Source organism: Chrysemys picta, chromosome 15, assembly GCF_011386835.1.
Source record: "Chrysemys picta bellii isolate R12L10 chromosome 15, ASM1138683v2, whole genome shotgun sequence".
In the NCBI taxonomy this organism is placed as follows: domain Eukaryota; kingdom Metazoa; phylum Chordata; order Testudines; family Emydidae; genus Chrysemys; species Chrysemys picta.
Window position 1 is genome coordinate 28,844,970 of NC_088805.1, and position 15,496 is coordinate 28,860,465.

At 58.5% G+C, this 15,496-nt stretch overlaps 1 protein-coding gene across 3 annotated transcripts in view; it reads left to right on the forward strand.

Moving 5' to 3' along the window:
• SH2B3 (SH2B adaptor protein 3) overlaps positions 1–15,496 on the forward strand; it is a 100,950-nt gene that overhangs the window by 78,614 nt on the left and 6,840 nt on the right. For all 3 annotated transcript variants that reach the window (XM_005298602.5, XM_065568774.1, XM_065568772.1), the window contains exons 3-7: positions 5,108–5,209; positions 7,207–7,298; positions 11,039–11,133; positions 12,617–12,831; positions 13,624–13,795. In XM_005298602.5, coding sequence (XP_005298659.2) covers positions 5,108–5,209; positions 7,207–7,298; positions 11,039–11,133; positions 12,617–12,831; positions 13,624–13,795 — 676 coding nt within the window. The remainder of the gene's footprint in view (positions 1–5,107; positions 5,210–7,206; positions 7,299–11,038; positions 11,134–12,616; positions 12,832–13,623; positions 13,796–15,496) is intronic.

Here is a 15,496-nt window from a genome sequence, read left to right on the forward strand (position 1 = left end):
CAGTTCAGGGCCTCTCGTCAGCATGGCCTCCTGTGTGTGTCCTGTCCCGGCATGGTAATAGTGGGCACGCTCTAGGACGTTGCTCAGTGACTCCGTGGGATGGTCTGGCAGTGCCAGATAGGAGAGGAGCTTTCCCTGCCTGGGGCTGGGCGAACGGTGGCGCGGCAGGGGACAGCCCTGGAGCTGGGCGGATGGGGTAGGGCAGCGATCAGTGGGGTGCGGAGTTCAGTGTCTCTCAGACCTAGGCAGCACTTTGCTGCTCAGGCTAACACCGGCTCAATCCAAGCCACCAGGGAACTACCCTGCAGCATTTCCCCCCACCCCCAAGCCCTCGAACGGGGCAGGTTTTGCCCTTGCGCCTCGTTCTTCTCCTGGCAGTGAGCTCCACGCGCTTGGATGAGGCTGGCTGAGCAATCTGGGGGTGAAACTGACAAGCATAATTCCCCACTCCCTTGGTTTGAGACCCCAGCGTCCGCCTGCTCCGAGTTCAGGGCCTCAGACTGAATCTCTGTGTTTGTCTGAGTGAGAGGTTTTGCAGACGCTGAACCAAGCCAGCTTTGCCACTGTTAATTTAGAATTGCACTTGTTCAGCATGGTTTCCCTTCACTAAATACCCCGTTGACACAGTGTGGTGAAGTGGGAATGTTCTTACAGTTTTCTCTGAATACTGTGTGGGTGCCTCGGTTTCCCCTATGCAGTTCTTAAGTATCTAGGTGGTGGGATAAGGGGGTGTGATTGTTGCAGAGCCCTAGAAAGCCAGGGCAATGGTGTCTTCACAGAGAATGGCCGACGCCCTGTCTCTTGGCAACTGATGGCCTGGGCCCCTCTTCTGCAAAGGTGCCAACTGAATGTGTTGGAGAACAAAGAGATCAGGTGGCCTCCTGGCCCCAGGAAAGAGACACAGGCCAGAGGAGGGGCTGGAGAGAGTTTCAGTTGGGAGCTGGCTGGAGAAATGGAGGTGGCCCAGACGGGGCTCTGGCCTCCCTGGCTCCAAGATGGACCTGACTGAGGGGTCCTGTTCTCTGTACCTACAAGCTCTGTTTTGGACTGTGTTCCTGTCATCTAAAAAACCTTCTGTTTTACTGTCTGCCTGAGAGTCACGTCTGACTGCGGAGTTGGGGTGCAGGGCCCTCTGGCTTCCCCAGGACCCCGCCTGTGCGGACTCGCTGTGGGAAGCGCATGGTGTGAGAAGGGGCTGCTGAATGCTCCAAGGTCAGGCCCAGGAAGGTTGAAGCTGTGTAAGCTTCTTGCCCTGGAGACAGTGTGCTTACATGCTCCCCCAGAGTCCTGACTGGCTTCGTATGGAGTAGTTCCAGAGAATTGCCCGGTGACTTCGTGACACACAGTGTCTCCGCGTGGGGCTGGACAGTCTTTGAGGCGATAGTTGCCCCGATTCTCAAGGGCTGGACGATCTGGCGTAGGGCCACTTTCTGCGCTGGCCACTAAGGCACCATCTGTTAGCAGCTTTGCAGGGATTACTTCCTTGCTGCTCTGTTGGACACCAATGAATCATGCAGCTCGTGCCAACCAAAGATGTTAACTCAGATCCCGGTGGAAAAGCCCAGGTCATTGGCTGAGGCTAGTAACTGCTCCCAGAACAAGGAGCAATAGTCTCAAGTTGCAGTGGGGGGAGGTCTAGGTCGGATATTAGGAAAACTTTTTCACTAGGAGGGTGGTGAAGCACTGGAATGCATTACCTAGGGAGGTGGTGGAATCTCCTTCCTTAGAGGTTTTTAAGGCCCGGCTTGACAAAGCCCTGGCTGGGATGATTTAGTTGGGAATTGGTCCTGCTTTGAGCAGGGGGTTGGACTAGATGACCTCCTGAGGTCCCTTCCAACCCTGATATTCTATGATTCTAAGCGAAGGGTTTCTGGTAAAAATATTAAGGGGTCTTGCTGCCTCAGTTTCCTTCCTTAACTAGCTTTGCTCACCTGGATTTCAAAATGGCTCATTAGTTTAAAGACGAAGTAATAATGACGCTAGTATTTTCACACAAACGGGCCCATCTGAAAAGCCACATTATTCTGACAAATGGAAATTGATCCCCGCTGGGTTTTTCCCCTTGAGTCTGTTTCTTCCTGCCCCAGAGAGAGCATCCAGGTTCCTCCCCAGTGACTAGTCCTACTGATGTCAATACAACTGGATCACAGCAGTGCTCCTTCAGCTGATGTCCAGGTCCTCTGTCTGACAAGGCTGCTTCAGAGGAAGGTGCAAGAAACCCCCCTAGCTGCCATGTATGGAGTGACCTGCCCCTAGGGTGAGTTCCTTCCTGACCCCATCACAGGGGCTGGCTCATGCCATGAAGCATGAGGGTTTTTAGTGGATGGGTGTTCACAGCATAGAAACCACCTGTCGAGTTAGTATTAACTGGCCCCCTTGCTGGAAGCAAAGGCTGGAATGAAGCAGGTGATGGTGGGAAAGGGTGGGGAATGTTTGCCCTGCCATTGCCCGGGCTATACCTGCTCTGTAGAGACCCCTGTGGCTCTCCCTCATCAGCGGGGGCAGGCCTTTTGTTGCTTTGGGAGACCACCCACCGTCCCAGGATTCCAACAGACTGGCACTTCCCGTTTCTTACCACTGTGTGATTTACCCCGTCCCCCCCCTGACTGGTTGGCCTTGTTCCTTCTGGTCCCTCCCTTTTCTAAGGGTTGACCAATGATGTTCCTGCAACAGGGCTGTCTGGGCCTCTGCCCTTTTACTGAAGTCAGGTCGACTGGCTCCTTCCACCTCTGCCTATTTAAACCAGTTCTGTGCACTCTGCGTAGCTTTCAGAGGGTGGAATTCCCCCTCCCTGGAGCGGGCCGACAAAGGCCTTGAGCACCCTATAAAACCTATAGGTATTACTAGGATTGAAAGGGTGTCCGGAGCCTGGAGCTCGGGGAAACTTCTCCGGGGGAGAGGGAAGAAATGCTCGTTCTTTTAAACCACAGCTGAGCAGCCCAGCCGAGCAGCAGTTCCTGGGATCCTTTTGACGCCTTCAAGGATTTTCAGTGTCATCAGACAGATGTTTCAGTTAGAGGCCAGCGCAGCAGCCCACGCAAGAGTCAGGAATGTATCCAAGGCTGCCAGGATAGATCGGACTCAGGCGCGTTCTCGTTAGATGTCCGGGAATAGGAAAATGTGAGGATGTGCTGCTGATGCTGTCAGTGGGAATTCTGGCCAGCTAGGAACTGGCTCAGAGAGTTCGCGTTGTGCTAAGTGGAAGGCCTAAGTTCTTCTCCAGTCTGTTTGTCTGGGGCCAAATCTGGGTTTAAACAAACGGCAACACAGTGACAAGTAAACTCGCTGTTTAGGATTCATGGAGTTTTAATCTTCTCCTGTGTATTAGTCACTTGGCTAACGAAACGGGGGGGTGAGGGTGGGGGTTGAAAAACACATGGGCCAAGATTTTACAAAGGGGTTACTGAGTTTGGGTGCCCAACCCCGGCACCTTAAAGGGGTCTCCCAGTGCGTCCAACCCCATCTTCAGAGCTGATGGAAAGAGCTGCCCAGAGGGAGACATTTGCAGGGCACAACGACATTCTCATCGCAGCAAACCTATGCGACGCAGTGTGTTTTCTACTGGCACCTTATCTGTTAACTGTCTTTACATGTACACAGACAGAGAGCACGCTTGTAACACTGATCATCCTTGCCCGGAAAACCAGGCCCCTTTAAGGTGTGTCTAGTTGGGCATCACTAGCCACTTTGGAAAACCTTGATCATGCCTTTTAAGCTTAACGAGCTGCATCCCATGTCACATTTTCAAGTCCATAGGCCCAGCGTTCCCCTGGTGTAACGCCACTGAAGTCCCGCCCGCCGCAGAGAATTTCTGTTTTCGACAGCTGTTTGCAGCATCCTGCCCGTGGGTACAGGGAGGCATGCAGACCTTTCATGCTGGCTGAGCACTGGGTCCTGATTTGCGGCATCAAAACTGCAGTGTTTCAAACTACGACAAAAGGCCTAATTGAGAACAGCCCTGGAAACGTTGGTGCCTTTTCCACTTGCGCTCTGTGCAGTCTGGCCTATAAATAGGGATTTGAAAATCCGGCTGATGGTTTAGTTCTCCGAGAACGCCGGAGACGAAAGGTTAGGAGGCCTAGAGAACGTATGGCAGCAGGGCCGTGCAGCTTGGCAGCCCTGACTTGTGAGAGGAAACGTAGCCTGCATCTGGGAACCAGATTATGCGGTAATGGAGTTTACTTTTGCAGTACTTTCCCATAGTGATTGTTGATTGAAAAGCAATTGCTTGCACATGTAGATCTTGAGAGGGGTAAACAATGAGGCTCTGAGGTAAAGCAAGGAGCCCAGATCTGCAAGCTTCGGAGCAAGAGCACAGCTCGTGTTCGAGATCGGCTGCCTCAGGCCGTGTCTGTTGTTTTGATCCCATTAGGAGGTTGCAAGGAAGCTGACTTCGCCGCGTGTCTGAGAGGAGGGTGCCAGGGCCAGATGTTGTGCAATATATTGATTTGTGATTCCTTGCAGAGCCGCTGCCTTGTTTTGGGAGCTTGTGCCAGTTATTTGCTTAAGCACAAAGGACTGGTTTGTGTTTCTGCAGATCTGGACAGTAGAGGTTAAAATGCAATGCCAGGGGCTGCCTCAGAAGTTGTTCTGAAGTTTGTCTCATTTAACTGAAGCCAAAATGGGCTCCAGCAGGGGTCACGAACAGCAGCCAAGCTGCAGTGCTGCAGAGCAGATGAGAACTGTTTACTAGTTTAACCTTCCTCCATAGAATATTACTATCTTGGCACGCAACATACTTCTCTGCTGGGTGATATGCTGGATGGCCCTGGAGACAGGAAGCAGGACCCAGAGCCTTTCACCACAAGGTTGCTAGTATCAATTCAGCTAGGTCAGCAGAGAGCCGAAGTCTGTGATTTTCCCCCCCCCGTCCCCCCCCGTCCCCGTCCCCAACCATTAGGAGCAGGTCTTGGTGCTTTCCCTGCAGCGCACTTCTTGCCACATGCGGGCACCCTCCGTTCCCATGCCGGGTGGTGGGAGCTGAGGGTGCTCAGCGTCGCGAAGGATGAGGCCCAGCCTTAAGAGTCTCCGGGTGGGCTCCATGTCATTCCGGGTGCCAGGGTTCTGGTTATGTGCACTCAGCGATCTCTCTCCCTTCTCTCTCCAGTGCTCCAAACCCAAGCTGCTCACGACCTCCTCCGCTGTCCAAGAGATCCGGAGATGCACCCGCCTTGAGATGCCAGACAACCTGAACACCTTTGTACTCAAGGTAGGGCCCGCATCTCCCCTGACAGTAGGGTTCTACAGGCAGGGACCCCTGGGATGGAGGCGGGAGAGATCTACTGCCTGGCTCTGAGCCCCGGACAGAGTCCTGCAGCAGGGAGCGAATGCTCTGTGAAACTCCAGGGCCGGCCCAACATGTGACCTCAATCTGTGTCTTTTTCTCTGCCCCTGTCAGTGATCTGAGTTCAAACAGGCCAGCAGTTCCCAGCTGTTGGGGCAGTGAGGGCACTTGACAGGGCTAACACCCATGCTGTGCCAGCCAGTGCCTGCCGCTTGTCATACAGCGGTGCCCTCTGACAGAGCCTTGCCCACATCCCCAGCTCTAGTCCTGCCAGCACCGAGGGGCCCGGCAGAGACTCCTGAGTCTGGGGTGGGGAGCCCAGAGGCCCTGTCACTAGAGACGGCTCTGGGGCGTGTACAGGACAGCGAGCGTGGGCTCTGTGGCTCTCCCTGCGGGCGCAGCCTCCAGATGGGAGCCGGAGGTGCTGTTCAAACAGCCCCGGGGCCTGCAGGCCGAGTGTGCAGTGGGGCAGAGCCAGGCTCCTGCCTGGGCGAGCAGCCTCCTTGCACGGCTCAGCAGCGGCCTCAGGGCACATCCCAGGCTCTGGGGTTTCTTTCTCCCCTCGCAGCACGTGTCTGCTGGAGCTGTGATGCCAAATTTCAGTTCCTCTTCTGCTTGCGGTAGAGTGGGGGGAGCGGGTGCTGTTGCTTGGGCTGGGTGTTTCCTTCAGGCCACGGCCGCTGCCTTCCCTGGTAGCTTTCTCTCAGCTCGTAAGATTAGAGATTACCCTGGTTAGATGCAGGGTATTTCCTTGTGTGGATAATGCACTGGGCTGGGGGGGATCTGGCCCCCTGGAGACCAGCAGAAGGATGGTAGATGCTCCCCGTGTCATTGGCAGCATCTGGGCTGGGGGCTTCCAGGAGCCGGTTTGTCATCTGTCACCCCCTCCTTGGTGCCCGCCCCCACTGCTGCTCTGTAGACGCTGCAGTGACCAGATTCTTGATAGCAGCGCTTGTCCATTCCTTCCCCAAGAGGGGACAACTGAGCTGGCACCAGCCCCTCCCCAGACCGTCATCCCCTTCTCTGCCTGCTGCCAATCCCAGAGCTGGGAGAACGGTCTGTCACCATGTATCCTCTCCTCTTGGCACCAGAGCTGCGCCCAGGCTGCTGTGGGCACCTGGTGAGGCAGCCGTCACTCCTAGTTGCCCCTGTTCTTCTGCTAGAGGTTTCCCATCCTTAGCCTGGGAACCAAGGCTCCCAGAGTTGTGGCTTCTGGCCCCTGTCTGTGCTGAGGTTGCCCTGTGCGAAGCACACGTCTCCCCCTCCCATCTGCTCTGCTCCTGGTGCCACTCTGCTGCCTGACCTCCTTCTCCCCGAGCAGTCTTCTCCCTCCAGGGGCTGGCACGTCCTGCCTCAGGGCCTCAGAACAGTTGGGTACAAGTCGCAGAGCTAGCCAGGACTCTGGGGGGCCACTGCAGTTTGAGAACCACTGGTTCCAGGGGCCATAGTGCGGTTCCTGACTGCAGGCACAACATTCTGACCACAGTCACTTGTGCCGCTCAGACATGTGGGCCCTGTGAGGGGCAGGTGGAATATGAGGCCATCAGTGGCCAAGTTCCTCTAGGAAGTAAGTGGCCCAGATCTCCCCGCCCTGGGGCCAGAGCCTTCCCCACACAAGTTTCCTTCCTCCCCTTCCTTTCCGCTGCAGAGGCCATGAATCATTTCCACTGGAGACGGCTGCCCAGCCGGGGTGGGAGGGAGAGCGGGGCCGGGGAGCAGAGAGCCAGAGGGAAGAACAGAGAGGGAACTCCCAGGGGCTGGTGGGAGAGGCTGTGAAGGAAGTGATACTGTAGCTGGTTCTCAGGACCCAAGCGGAAATCCCCGCTCCTGTGGGGTGGGCCGTGGACACCCGGGCGGGACAAGGTAGCTGTATTTTCGTGCCACGAGGAGTCCGTCCAACACTCGCCTTCTCTCCTGTCTAGGTGAATAACTGCACAGACGTTGTATTCGAGGCTGGGGACGAGCAGCAGCTGAGTTCCTGGACAGCCGAAATCAAAGAATGTATGACCCGAGGGTAAGGAGCGCGCTAGGGCCTGTTGCTCGGGCGCTTGCTTTGGTTGACCCCTAGTTCATGTGACACTGGGAACAGTCGGCTCTTGACACTTACACTCGATGGGTGCGATTCCCTCCGTGGGGGCTGGGCCCCAGCCTGGGACTCCAGCGGGCCTCGCCTGTGCACACGTTCCCCACGCAGAGCTGAAGGGATGCCCAGGCCAGAACGTGGAGGAGCTGCCCCTTGTTACCCTCCCCCTGCTCCCCCGGTCCAAACTCCACCTCCCTCCCCCCCGTCAGGACATGGACCTTTGACTCTTTTTGCTTCTCAGTGAGTGGGCGGCGTTGAGCCCCTTCGAGTGCACGGGACAGGTCAGCTGAGCTCCTGAAAACATTGCCCATGTAGGGCCCAGTCCTGCTGAGTGCTCCGGGCCTTTGGCTCCCATTGGAGTCCAAGGGAAGGGAAGGGGCTCAGGTCCGGGCAGAGCTGTGCTCTGGGAATCCCAAGATGGAACTGTCCCATTGCCTGAGCCAGGCGGGGGCCTGGTGAGAAGGGGAGTCTCTGGCCTGGGATTTCCAGACACCCTGAGCGAGGGCTGCGGGGAGTCACTGGCAGAGCCTGCAGCTGGCAAAGCCGAGCTGGGTGAGTGAGTCCCTCCAGGCCAGTCTGCCCACAGTTTTGCTAGGCCCCAGGGCTCCATGTGCCCAAATCTTGGCTCTAGGAAGAGGCTGCATCAAGACACAGGTGCTACAAGCCACAGTCCAAGGCCCTTTACGAGGATGCAGCATGGCTGGCCTGGCTTCTCCTGCAGCCAGTGGGGGCATGTGAGACTAGCCCGTTGCCATGCGGCTCCCCGGGAAACCTGCCCAGGCTTTTCCCCGGGCCACTTGCCCCCTCCCCTCTCTGTGCTGCAAATGTCGGCTTTCAAATCCAGCACAACAGGGAGGGGGAACTTGCTCCCGGGGTCAGTGCCCGTGGAGGGCGGGGTCCTCGGGATCTGGCATCCTGGCGTGAAGCTCCCACTGGGGGCAGAGACTGGGATGTTGGCACACTTGGCAGAGCCGCCCGGCTCGGGCACTATCTGGAAATACAGCCGCCCAGTGCTGCTGTAAATGCCTGTCGCAGAGTTAGTGTCGTTAAAGGAGCTTGCCCAAGCCCCCAGCCGGCTGGGGGAGCACTTGAAGCACTGCTAACACGTGGCCAGAGCCAGATGTTCTGCACACCTGCCAGGAGCCGGGCTGTCTAGGGACTGGGATTCCTCACCCCCGGCACTCTGCTGCTGGGCTGGCAGCGAGGGGAGGGCAGAGCAAGTGGCTCCCTTCCCTGGGCGGAGGGCAGGCCCCTGTGCCCACTGGCACCAGTCTGCGCCACCCGGAGCATTCTGCAAGTGGGAGTCTGGGGGAGACGCTGCAGGTGCTTCCAGGGAGGGAGGTGAAGGGCCAGCGAGCTGGAGCCCTGCAAGCAGGGCTGCGTTGACACAAGCTGCTACCCCGAACATCACACCTCCCAGCTGGACTGCTCTCCTCTCCCGCCATCTCCCCTCATAGGCTGTTCCTCCCATGGATACACTTACCCCTCAGGCTGCCAGGGTCTGCTCTGCATGTGTGGCTGGCGGTTTCCCAGGCCGAGCTCACCCCTGTGGATTGAGGGCCGGGGCACGGGCTTCACCCCGTCCTGACCCCCTGCCCACCCACTGCATGAGAATTGGGCTCTCCAGGTGACGGCCGGGCTCCCTTGGGCTAGTGGTGAGCCAGCCCAGCCATGCTGGGCCAGACACATCCCTGGTATGACTCACCTGGGCGCGGGAGCTATACTGGGGAGTAATTTGGCCCTAGCCCTGAGCGAGATGGAAGGAATCAGCAGGGCCTGGCGGGGAGCCCCGAAGCCTGGGTTGTGCTGCCCCTTTCTGGGCCTCGAGCTCCGGGACTGTGGTTCCCTGGCTCGTGGTGGGGAGCTGTCGGCCTATGTTCCCAAAGCGCCCGGAAGGGGCCGGCTGACGTGATTCCCAAATCCCGGCTTGGAAGGGGAGAAGGGGGGCCTGGCTCTGAGGGGCGCTGGGCTGGCGCAGCGAGGTGGCTGTGCCGCCCCCTGGGGAGGAAGTGCCGGAAGCCCCGGCTGGCCCGGCTATCGCCCGGTCCTGCGAGCGAGGCGCTTCCTGTTATTGAAATACCCTGTGGTGTGTCAGGGCCGAGCCCTGTTGTGATTTACGGAGCGCTCTGCTTCCCCGGTCCCTGCTGTGCTCCTTGTTCCCATGACTTAGGGCCTGCTTCCGGCCTGGCCTCTGGGAACCCAGCGTGCCTCGGTTTGACTCCGGCCCTACTGACGCCCCGCGGATTGCTTCAGCCCTTGGCCCTGGATTCCCCCTCGCTCGCTAGGGCCTAGCGCTGGTCAGAACCTAGGTCCTGACTGCACAGAGACATCAGTGCCCTCGGGCTGGTCTCGCAGGCTGGGGACAGTGGGGCTCCTAGATCTAGGCCCAGACACCTGGGGCTGTCTGGGCCGGGGAGAGAGGGGCTGGGGGAGCTGTGCAGTCTGCTGCATGTGGGGATGGTCCCTATGGGGGAGTTGGGGAGGGGCTGTAACCACCCCCTATAGTGGGGTCTGGGCAGGGGTCAGCTCGAGTAGCTTTTAGAGGGCACAGCACCATTCCAGGGGTCCCTGAGGTCTTCTCCCCGCCCCCGTGTATTTGGGGGATACTTGATGCATTTCCAGGGCAGCAGGTGCCTTTTTCCTCTGGTTCCTGTTTGCACCGCAGCTGTGCCCAGAGGAGCTGAGTGCTCACCCCAGCCCCGTCCCGAGAGCTCCCAGGCTGTTCAGTGGCAGGGACGGTGCAGCGGGACCCAAGGGGGAGCTGAGGCCCAATCCGAAGCAGGGAAACCTGCCCCTACCTCAAACACAGGGAGAGGGTGGGGGCTGAATACAGCATCTGCTGCAAGCCGAGGGGGCCTGTCAGGCTGCTCCAGTGCACTGAGTCGACCCCTGGGCAGCTCCAGGGCTGGCAGCCGAGTCTCGTTAGCCCCAAGGAGCTCAGCACTGTATTTCTCCAGTTATGCAGGCCAGCAGTATACTCAGCCCTGATTGGCCAGGCAGCCCCCCCTCTACCCCCCAGTACGGCAGTGAGATGAATCACGCCGTCCTTTCTCTCCTCCCCAGGAGTGTCCCCACTGCCTGAAGGCACTTCATACAGGTGGAGACAGATGGGGAAACTGAGGCAGCAAGCGGGGCTGTGACCTGCCCCCGGTCAGAGGACATTTCTGTAGAGCCAGCGTGTGTGGGTGTGCGATTAAATTCACACATCTCTCGCTCTCCCTCCTGTGTTACTAGTGAGGCCTGCAACTCTAGCAGGGCGGCTCCAGCTCTGCTGTGTTTTTCCTTTGGGCAGGCTGGCCGATGGCCCAGGCCCTGCAGCCGGTTGGGGGTGTTGCTCAGAATGGCTTTGGGAACGCGCCTGCAGTAGGACCCCAGGGTGCTGCAGCGCCGCAGCGTTTAGAAACTTGTTTCCCTCGGATTTTTATTTTATTTTTTTTAATTCATAAAAACACTTGGAATTTCCCAGCATTTGGTGTCCTTACGAGCCCTGAATTCTGGGCAGCGGCTGAGCTGTCACGTTCCCGTCCAGGCAGTCTCTCTGCCTGGCACGTTTGCACAAAGGGAGCTGTGTTTCTCCTGTTCGCCCTGGTGCTTTGCCGAGCGGAGCAGCCGGTTCTCCACCTGGGTTCGGTGGCGGAAGCCGTGACATCCTTCCTGTGTCGTCCTGGCAGGTCCGGGGGAGCCGATGTAGAGCTGCTCTCAGGCCAGCACTCTGACACCGTGGCATCCAGCCCCGCCACTGGCAGCACCGACTCCCTTACCCAAGGTGAGTGCCCTGCATGGGAGAGTCCCTGATGGCTAAGGGCTAACGGAGCAGACAGGGAGCGGCTGGACCTTTACCAGCCTACAGCATTCATGGGGCTCCCAGCCATGCGTCACTGCTGGCGCGAACGGCTCCAGGGGACACCACTTGCAGGGGTGTCTAGTGCGGAGTGTCTCCGGTGGGTCTGGGCGGAGGGGGCTCCTGCCTGAGAGAGCTGGTGCTGAAGCCCAGCGAGAAGCCCCAGGAAACTAGCCAAGGTCTCTGGTTGGAGAGCGAATGAGGAATAACCAGCCCAGGGCAGCACCTGGAGCACTAACCTAGAGAAGAATTACACAGCTACGGGGGCAGGTAGAACTGCTTATGTGGGGCTTGATCCTGCGAAGGATTCGGCACCCTTAAACACCCCTGGATCTGGGAGGGAGCTGAGCACCCTCGGGACCCTGCAGAGCAGGATGTTGAGAGCTTCCCGCTCTGCTCACCTGTCACTGCAAGACACGTGCTCCCAGTCCTCTGCCAAGAAACCACTTCTCAGGCGCTGACACACACAGCTGATTCCCAACACCGTGCCAGTGGCGTTCTCCTCCCCTAAGGGGAGGCGGGAGGGGCCGATTAGCACACTGCTTTTGCCTTCTTTCCAGCCAAGAGATTAAATATGAACCATGGCCTCCAGAACCGTTCTGGAGCTGACGGCAGCTGCTTTGGGAGGTGGGGGGCAAGCGAAGGGAGAGCTTGAGATTCTCTCCTGCTCAACCCTGAAACGTCAGGCTGGTGCCTGTGTTTCCTGGAAAGAGGAACTAGGGTTGCCTGGGTCTCAGGTTGAGTTGACAGGAAACAAGGGTTTTACTGATAGTTTGAACGCTAAGTTTGTGTCACGCAGCTCCCATGGTGCTGTTGGCGAATGCAGGTACTGCAAGGCGAAGGACCTGGAGTAAATCCGGCTCTGGCTAAAGCAGAAGTGGCCAGTGACTGATTCAAAGCTAAAGGGTGCTGGGGGGAACCCATCGCATGGCATGCCGGGGGGGGGGGCACCGGTTTCTCTCACTAAGGCACATGATGCACAGTTATGATGTGAGACAGCAGCTAAGCAGGGATGTGGCTCTAGTGTGGCGAGGGGGACGGGGTGTCGGGCAGTCCTGGGCCGAGCGCCAGCCAGATCCGTGGGTTCCGGGCTGCTCATTGTCACCAATTGGGCTGTTGCTGTTTGACCGGCTCAGGATGGTTTATTGGCTCCAAGTCCTGCCCAAGCTGTGCCAGGTGCTTTCCAGAGAGCGACAAAGTAGGAGCCCTGCCCTCCTGAGTGGGGATTTCAAGGCGCTGCTCCCACGGGGTGGGGATGGCACAGCTGGGCCCACTTGGGCTGTAGCCAAGGCTTCAGCTTTCCCAGAGCCCCTCAGCCCTGCTCAGGGTTTGGCCTATGGGGTTGCAGCATTTCTCCTGCTAGGCCTGTCCTCACGGCCGTGCCTCTAATGCTGTTCTCCCTCCCCAGGCGCTATGCACTGTGGGCAGCCGGAGCCATCCTGCCAGAAAACCGACCAGTTCCTCTTGTCCTACCCCTGGTTCCATGGCCCCATTTCGCGCGTCAAAGCCGCCCAGCTCGTGCAGCTGCGGGGGCTGGATGGCCACGGGGTTTTCCTTGTTCGACAGAGCGAAACCCGCAGGGGCGAATACGTCCTCACCTTCAATTTCCAAGGAAGAGCGAAGGTAGGGCCTGTGCGGGGGGAGGTGCGAGAGGCGCCAGCCCTGCTTTTCTGCTCAGGGCTTCCTCCCTCTGGTTGACTGGACGGACGTCAGAGCGCTACCAGTCAGAGAGGGGACCGGACCCCCCGGCACAGCCAGCCCCCTCTTCCTGCTGAGCCATCATTGCTCCGGAGAGCACCACTGGTGGTGATTTGGGCAGCCTTGTTTCTAAAGTGCCCTGAGTCGAGGCTCCCGCTTGTCTTTGGGCTGTTCTACCCTGGGTGTGTCTGACTCCAACACCCCTGGCCCATGGTCTGAGGGCTGAGAGCCAAGACCCAGAGGCAGGGCAATTTTCAGGTCTCTCCTGAGCTCCAGTGTTCGGCCTTTGGAGGCCCTTGTCCCTCACGGAAGGCTCTGAACAGAAGACCGGGTCCTTGGCCCATCGGCCTGCCTTCAGAAGCCTTCCCCACTAGGGGCTGGCTTGGAGCCCCTGGGGATACATGGCTTCTCCCGCCCCTGCCCTGCCATCCCCTCATGGCAGGAGACAATCCCACCCCTCCCAGCATAGGATGTAACCTGACGAAGGCCAGGCTGGTCCGACTCTTGGGGTGAGGGAAGAATGCGCCTCTGCCAAGGAAAGTTAAACCCAGGGGTTGCAAACCGGTTGTATTTGACTCAAGGGACCTGCTCCCGGTGACACAGATGGGGCTCAGTTCTGCTGCCCGTGCCCAGCCACCAGCCTCTGGCCCCAGCTCGCTGCCACTCCCCCCTCCCAGCCGAGTCAGCAGCTTTGTAACGCGCCCGTCTCCCTCGCAGCACCTGCGGCTCTCGCTGACCGACCGGGGGCAGTGCCGGGTGCAGCACCTGCGCTTCCCCTCCATCCTGGACATGCTGCACCACTTCCAGCGGTGCCCCATCCCCCTGGAGTGCGGCGCGGCCTGTGACGTCAAGCTCTCCAGCTATGTGGTGGTCATCCCGTCGTCCCAAGGTAGGAGGGGGCGGGGGGTTACGTGTGCACGTCTCCCCACCCCCATCACCCCACTGGAGAGCAGCTGCTCCCCCCCCCGCCCCATCCCTGGCTCCAGGTGCGGCTGCAGTTGCAGCTGCGCCCCCTGCTTTGAGAAGCTGCCAGCCCCCCCTCCCCCACCGCCGCACGCCCCTGGGGCTGGCCGGCCGGCCTTACCCATGTTCCAACCAGCCAACGCTGCTCGAACTGTCCGTTCTGTTAATTGAGCCAAAGCATTAGACCTTGGCTTAATTCATTATTTAATTAATCACAAGCCTGGCCTAGAGTAGCTGCTGGAGCCCGCCTGCGGCCGTGGTAATACCACAGGGTGAGAGTTCAACATGGCCCATAATGATCAGGCTGACCCCCCCGCCGCTACCTTAGTGCCTCAGCAGAGCCGGCAGCCAGGTGCTCAGTGGCTGGCTTGCAGGCGTCAAAGGTGGATCCTGGCCCCCGTTGGCCAGGGCTGTGGGCCTGTAGGACGGTTTGCTAAACCACAGGCCTATCCTGCCACTGCCCTCCCTTTCCCCCAGCGTTCAGCAGCTGGTGCCGCTGCTGTCATACGTGCGCTGTGCTGGACACGCTTAGCCAGGAGGGAAGAGATTCTGCCAGGAGCTCACCCGCTGTCCTCGAATGAGGAGAGAGCTGATTACGCCAGTTAGTTTTTTATCCCAAGTGTCAATGGTAGAGCCTCTGTTTACAGGCGCCTCTATGTCGACCCTTTAGTTTCCCAGCATAGTGTGTATCAGCAGTGCTTTTCCTCTTCGTCCTAATAGCAAAAATCTGTGCCAACCACCTCGTCTCTCCCCCACATCTCTGGTGTGACACCAGGCCAAGCCAGCGGGATTCCAGAACCAGCCGTGGGGGTCACCCTGCAATGGCAGAAGCCGTTCAGCACAGGCTTGAACGTAGGAGGGTCAGGTGTCAGGTGCAGCGTCTGGCTGCTTCTGCCCTCGCTTGACTTCAGCAACTTGTGAAAGATGCTTTTTCCTCTCCCTCCCCTCCCCCTGTGAAAGGGGCTAGGTGGTGTTTAGAGGGGGGGCAGAGCCTTTCAGTTCTACATTTTAACTGCATTGCTGTGGTCACTATAGACTAATGACATGCCGGGTTATTTAAACTTCAGTACTGCTGCTGCACTCAGTTTATGGAGGAAATGCAGGCAATGGCCTGCCTCTGTGCAGCCTGCAGCGGGCCCCAGGCCAACCCGCTCGGCTTGCACAGCTTTGTGCCGTGGCAGACACGGCCCTCTTCGCCCCTGGGCCGTGAGGTCAGTGGGGTTACGCTGCCCTAGTGCAGGTGCTGTGATTTTAAGAGTTCCACTGAGCGCAGTTCAAAGGGGGTAGCTCTAGCTAACTTCCCCCTGGTGGTTCAGTGGAGGTGGGTAGACTGCAGTCCTGACCGAGCCTGGAGTGCTGCCTTGTGACCCCCAAGTGGTTAGAGAGGCATGTTCCTGCTCGAATGGTTTTCGATTGGATAAAACAAAACTCCCAAGAGCCCCCGGCACTTTCATTCAGATGCCTTGTGATCAAGAGCTGGAGAGCCAGAGGATCGGGGAGGGGAGGGCGGAAAGCAGAACTGCACCCTGCCATGAAAGGAAAGGGGTAGGAGCTCAGTTTAGCACTGTGTCCTGAACTCATGTCCTCTCTCTACATTTTAAAACCACGGTCAGGTAATACGGTGTGG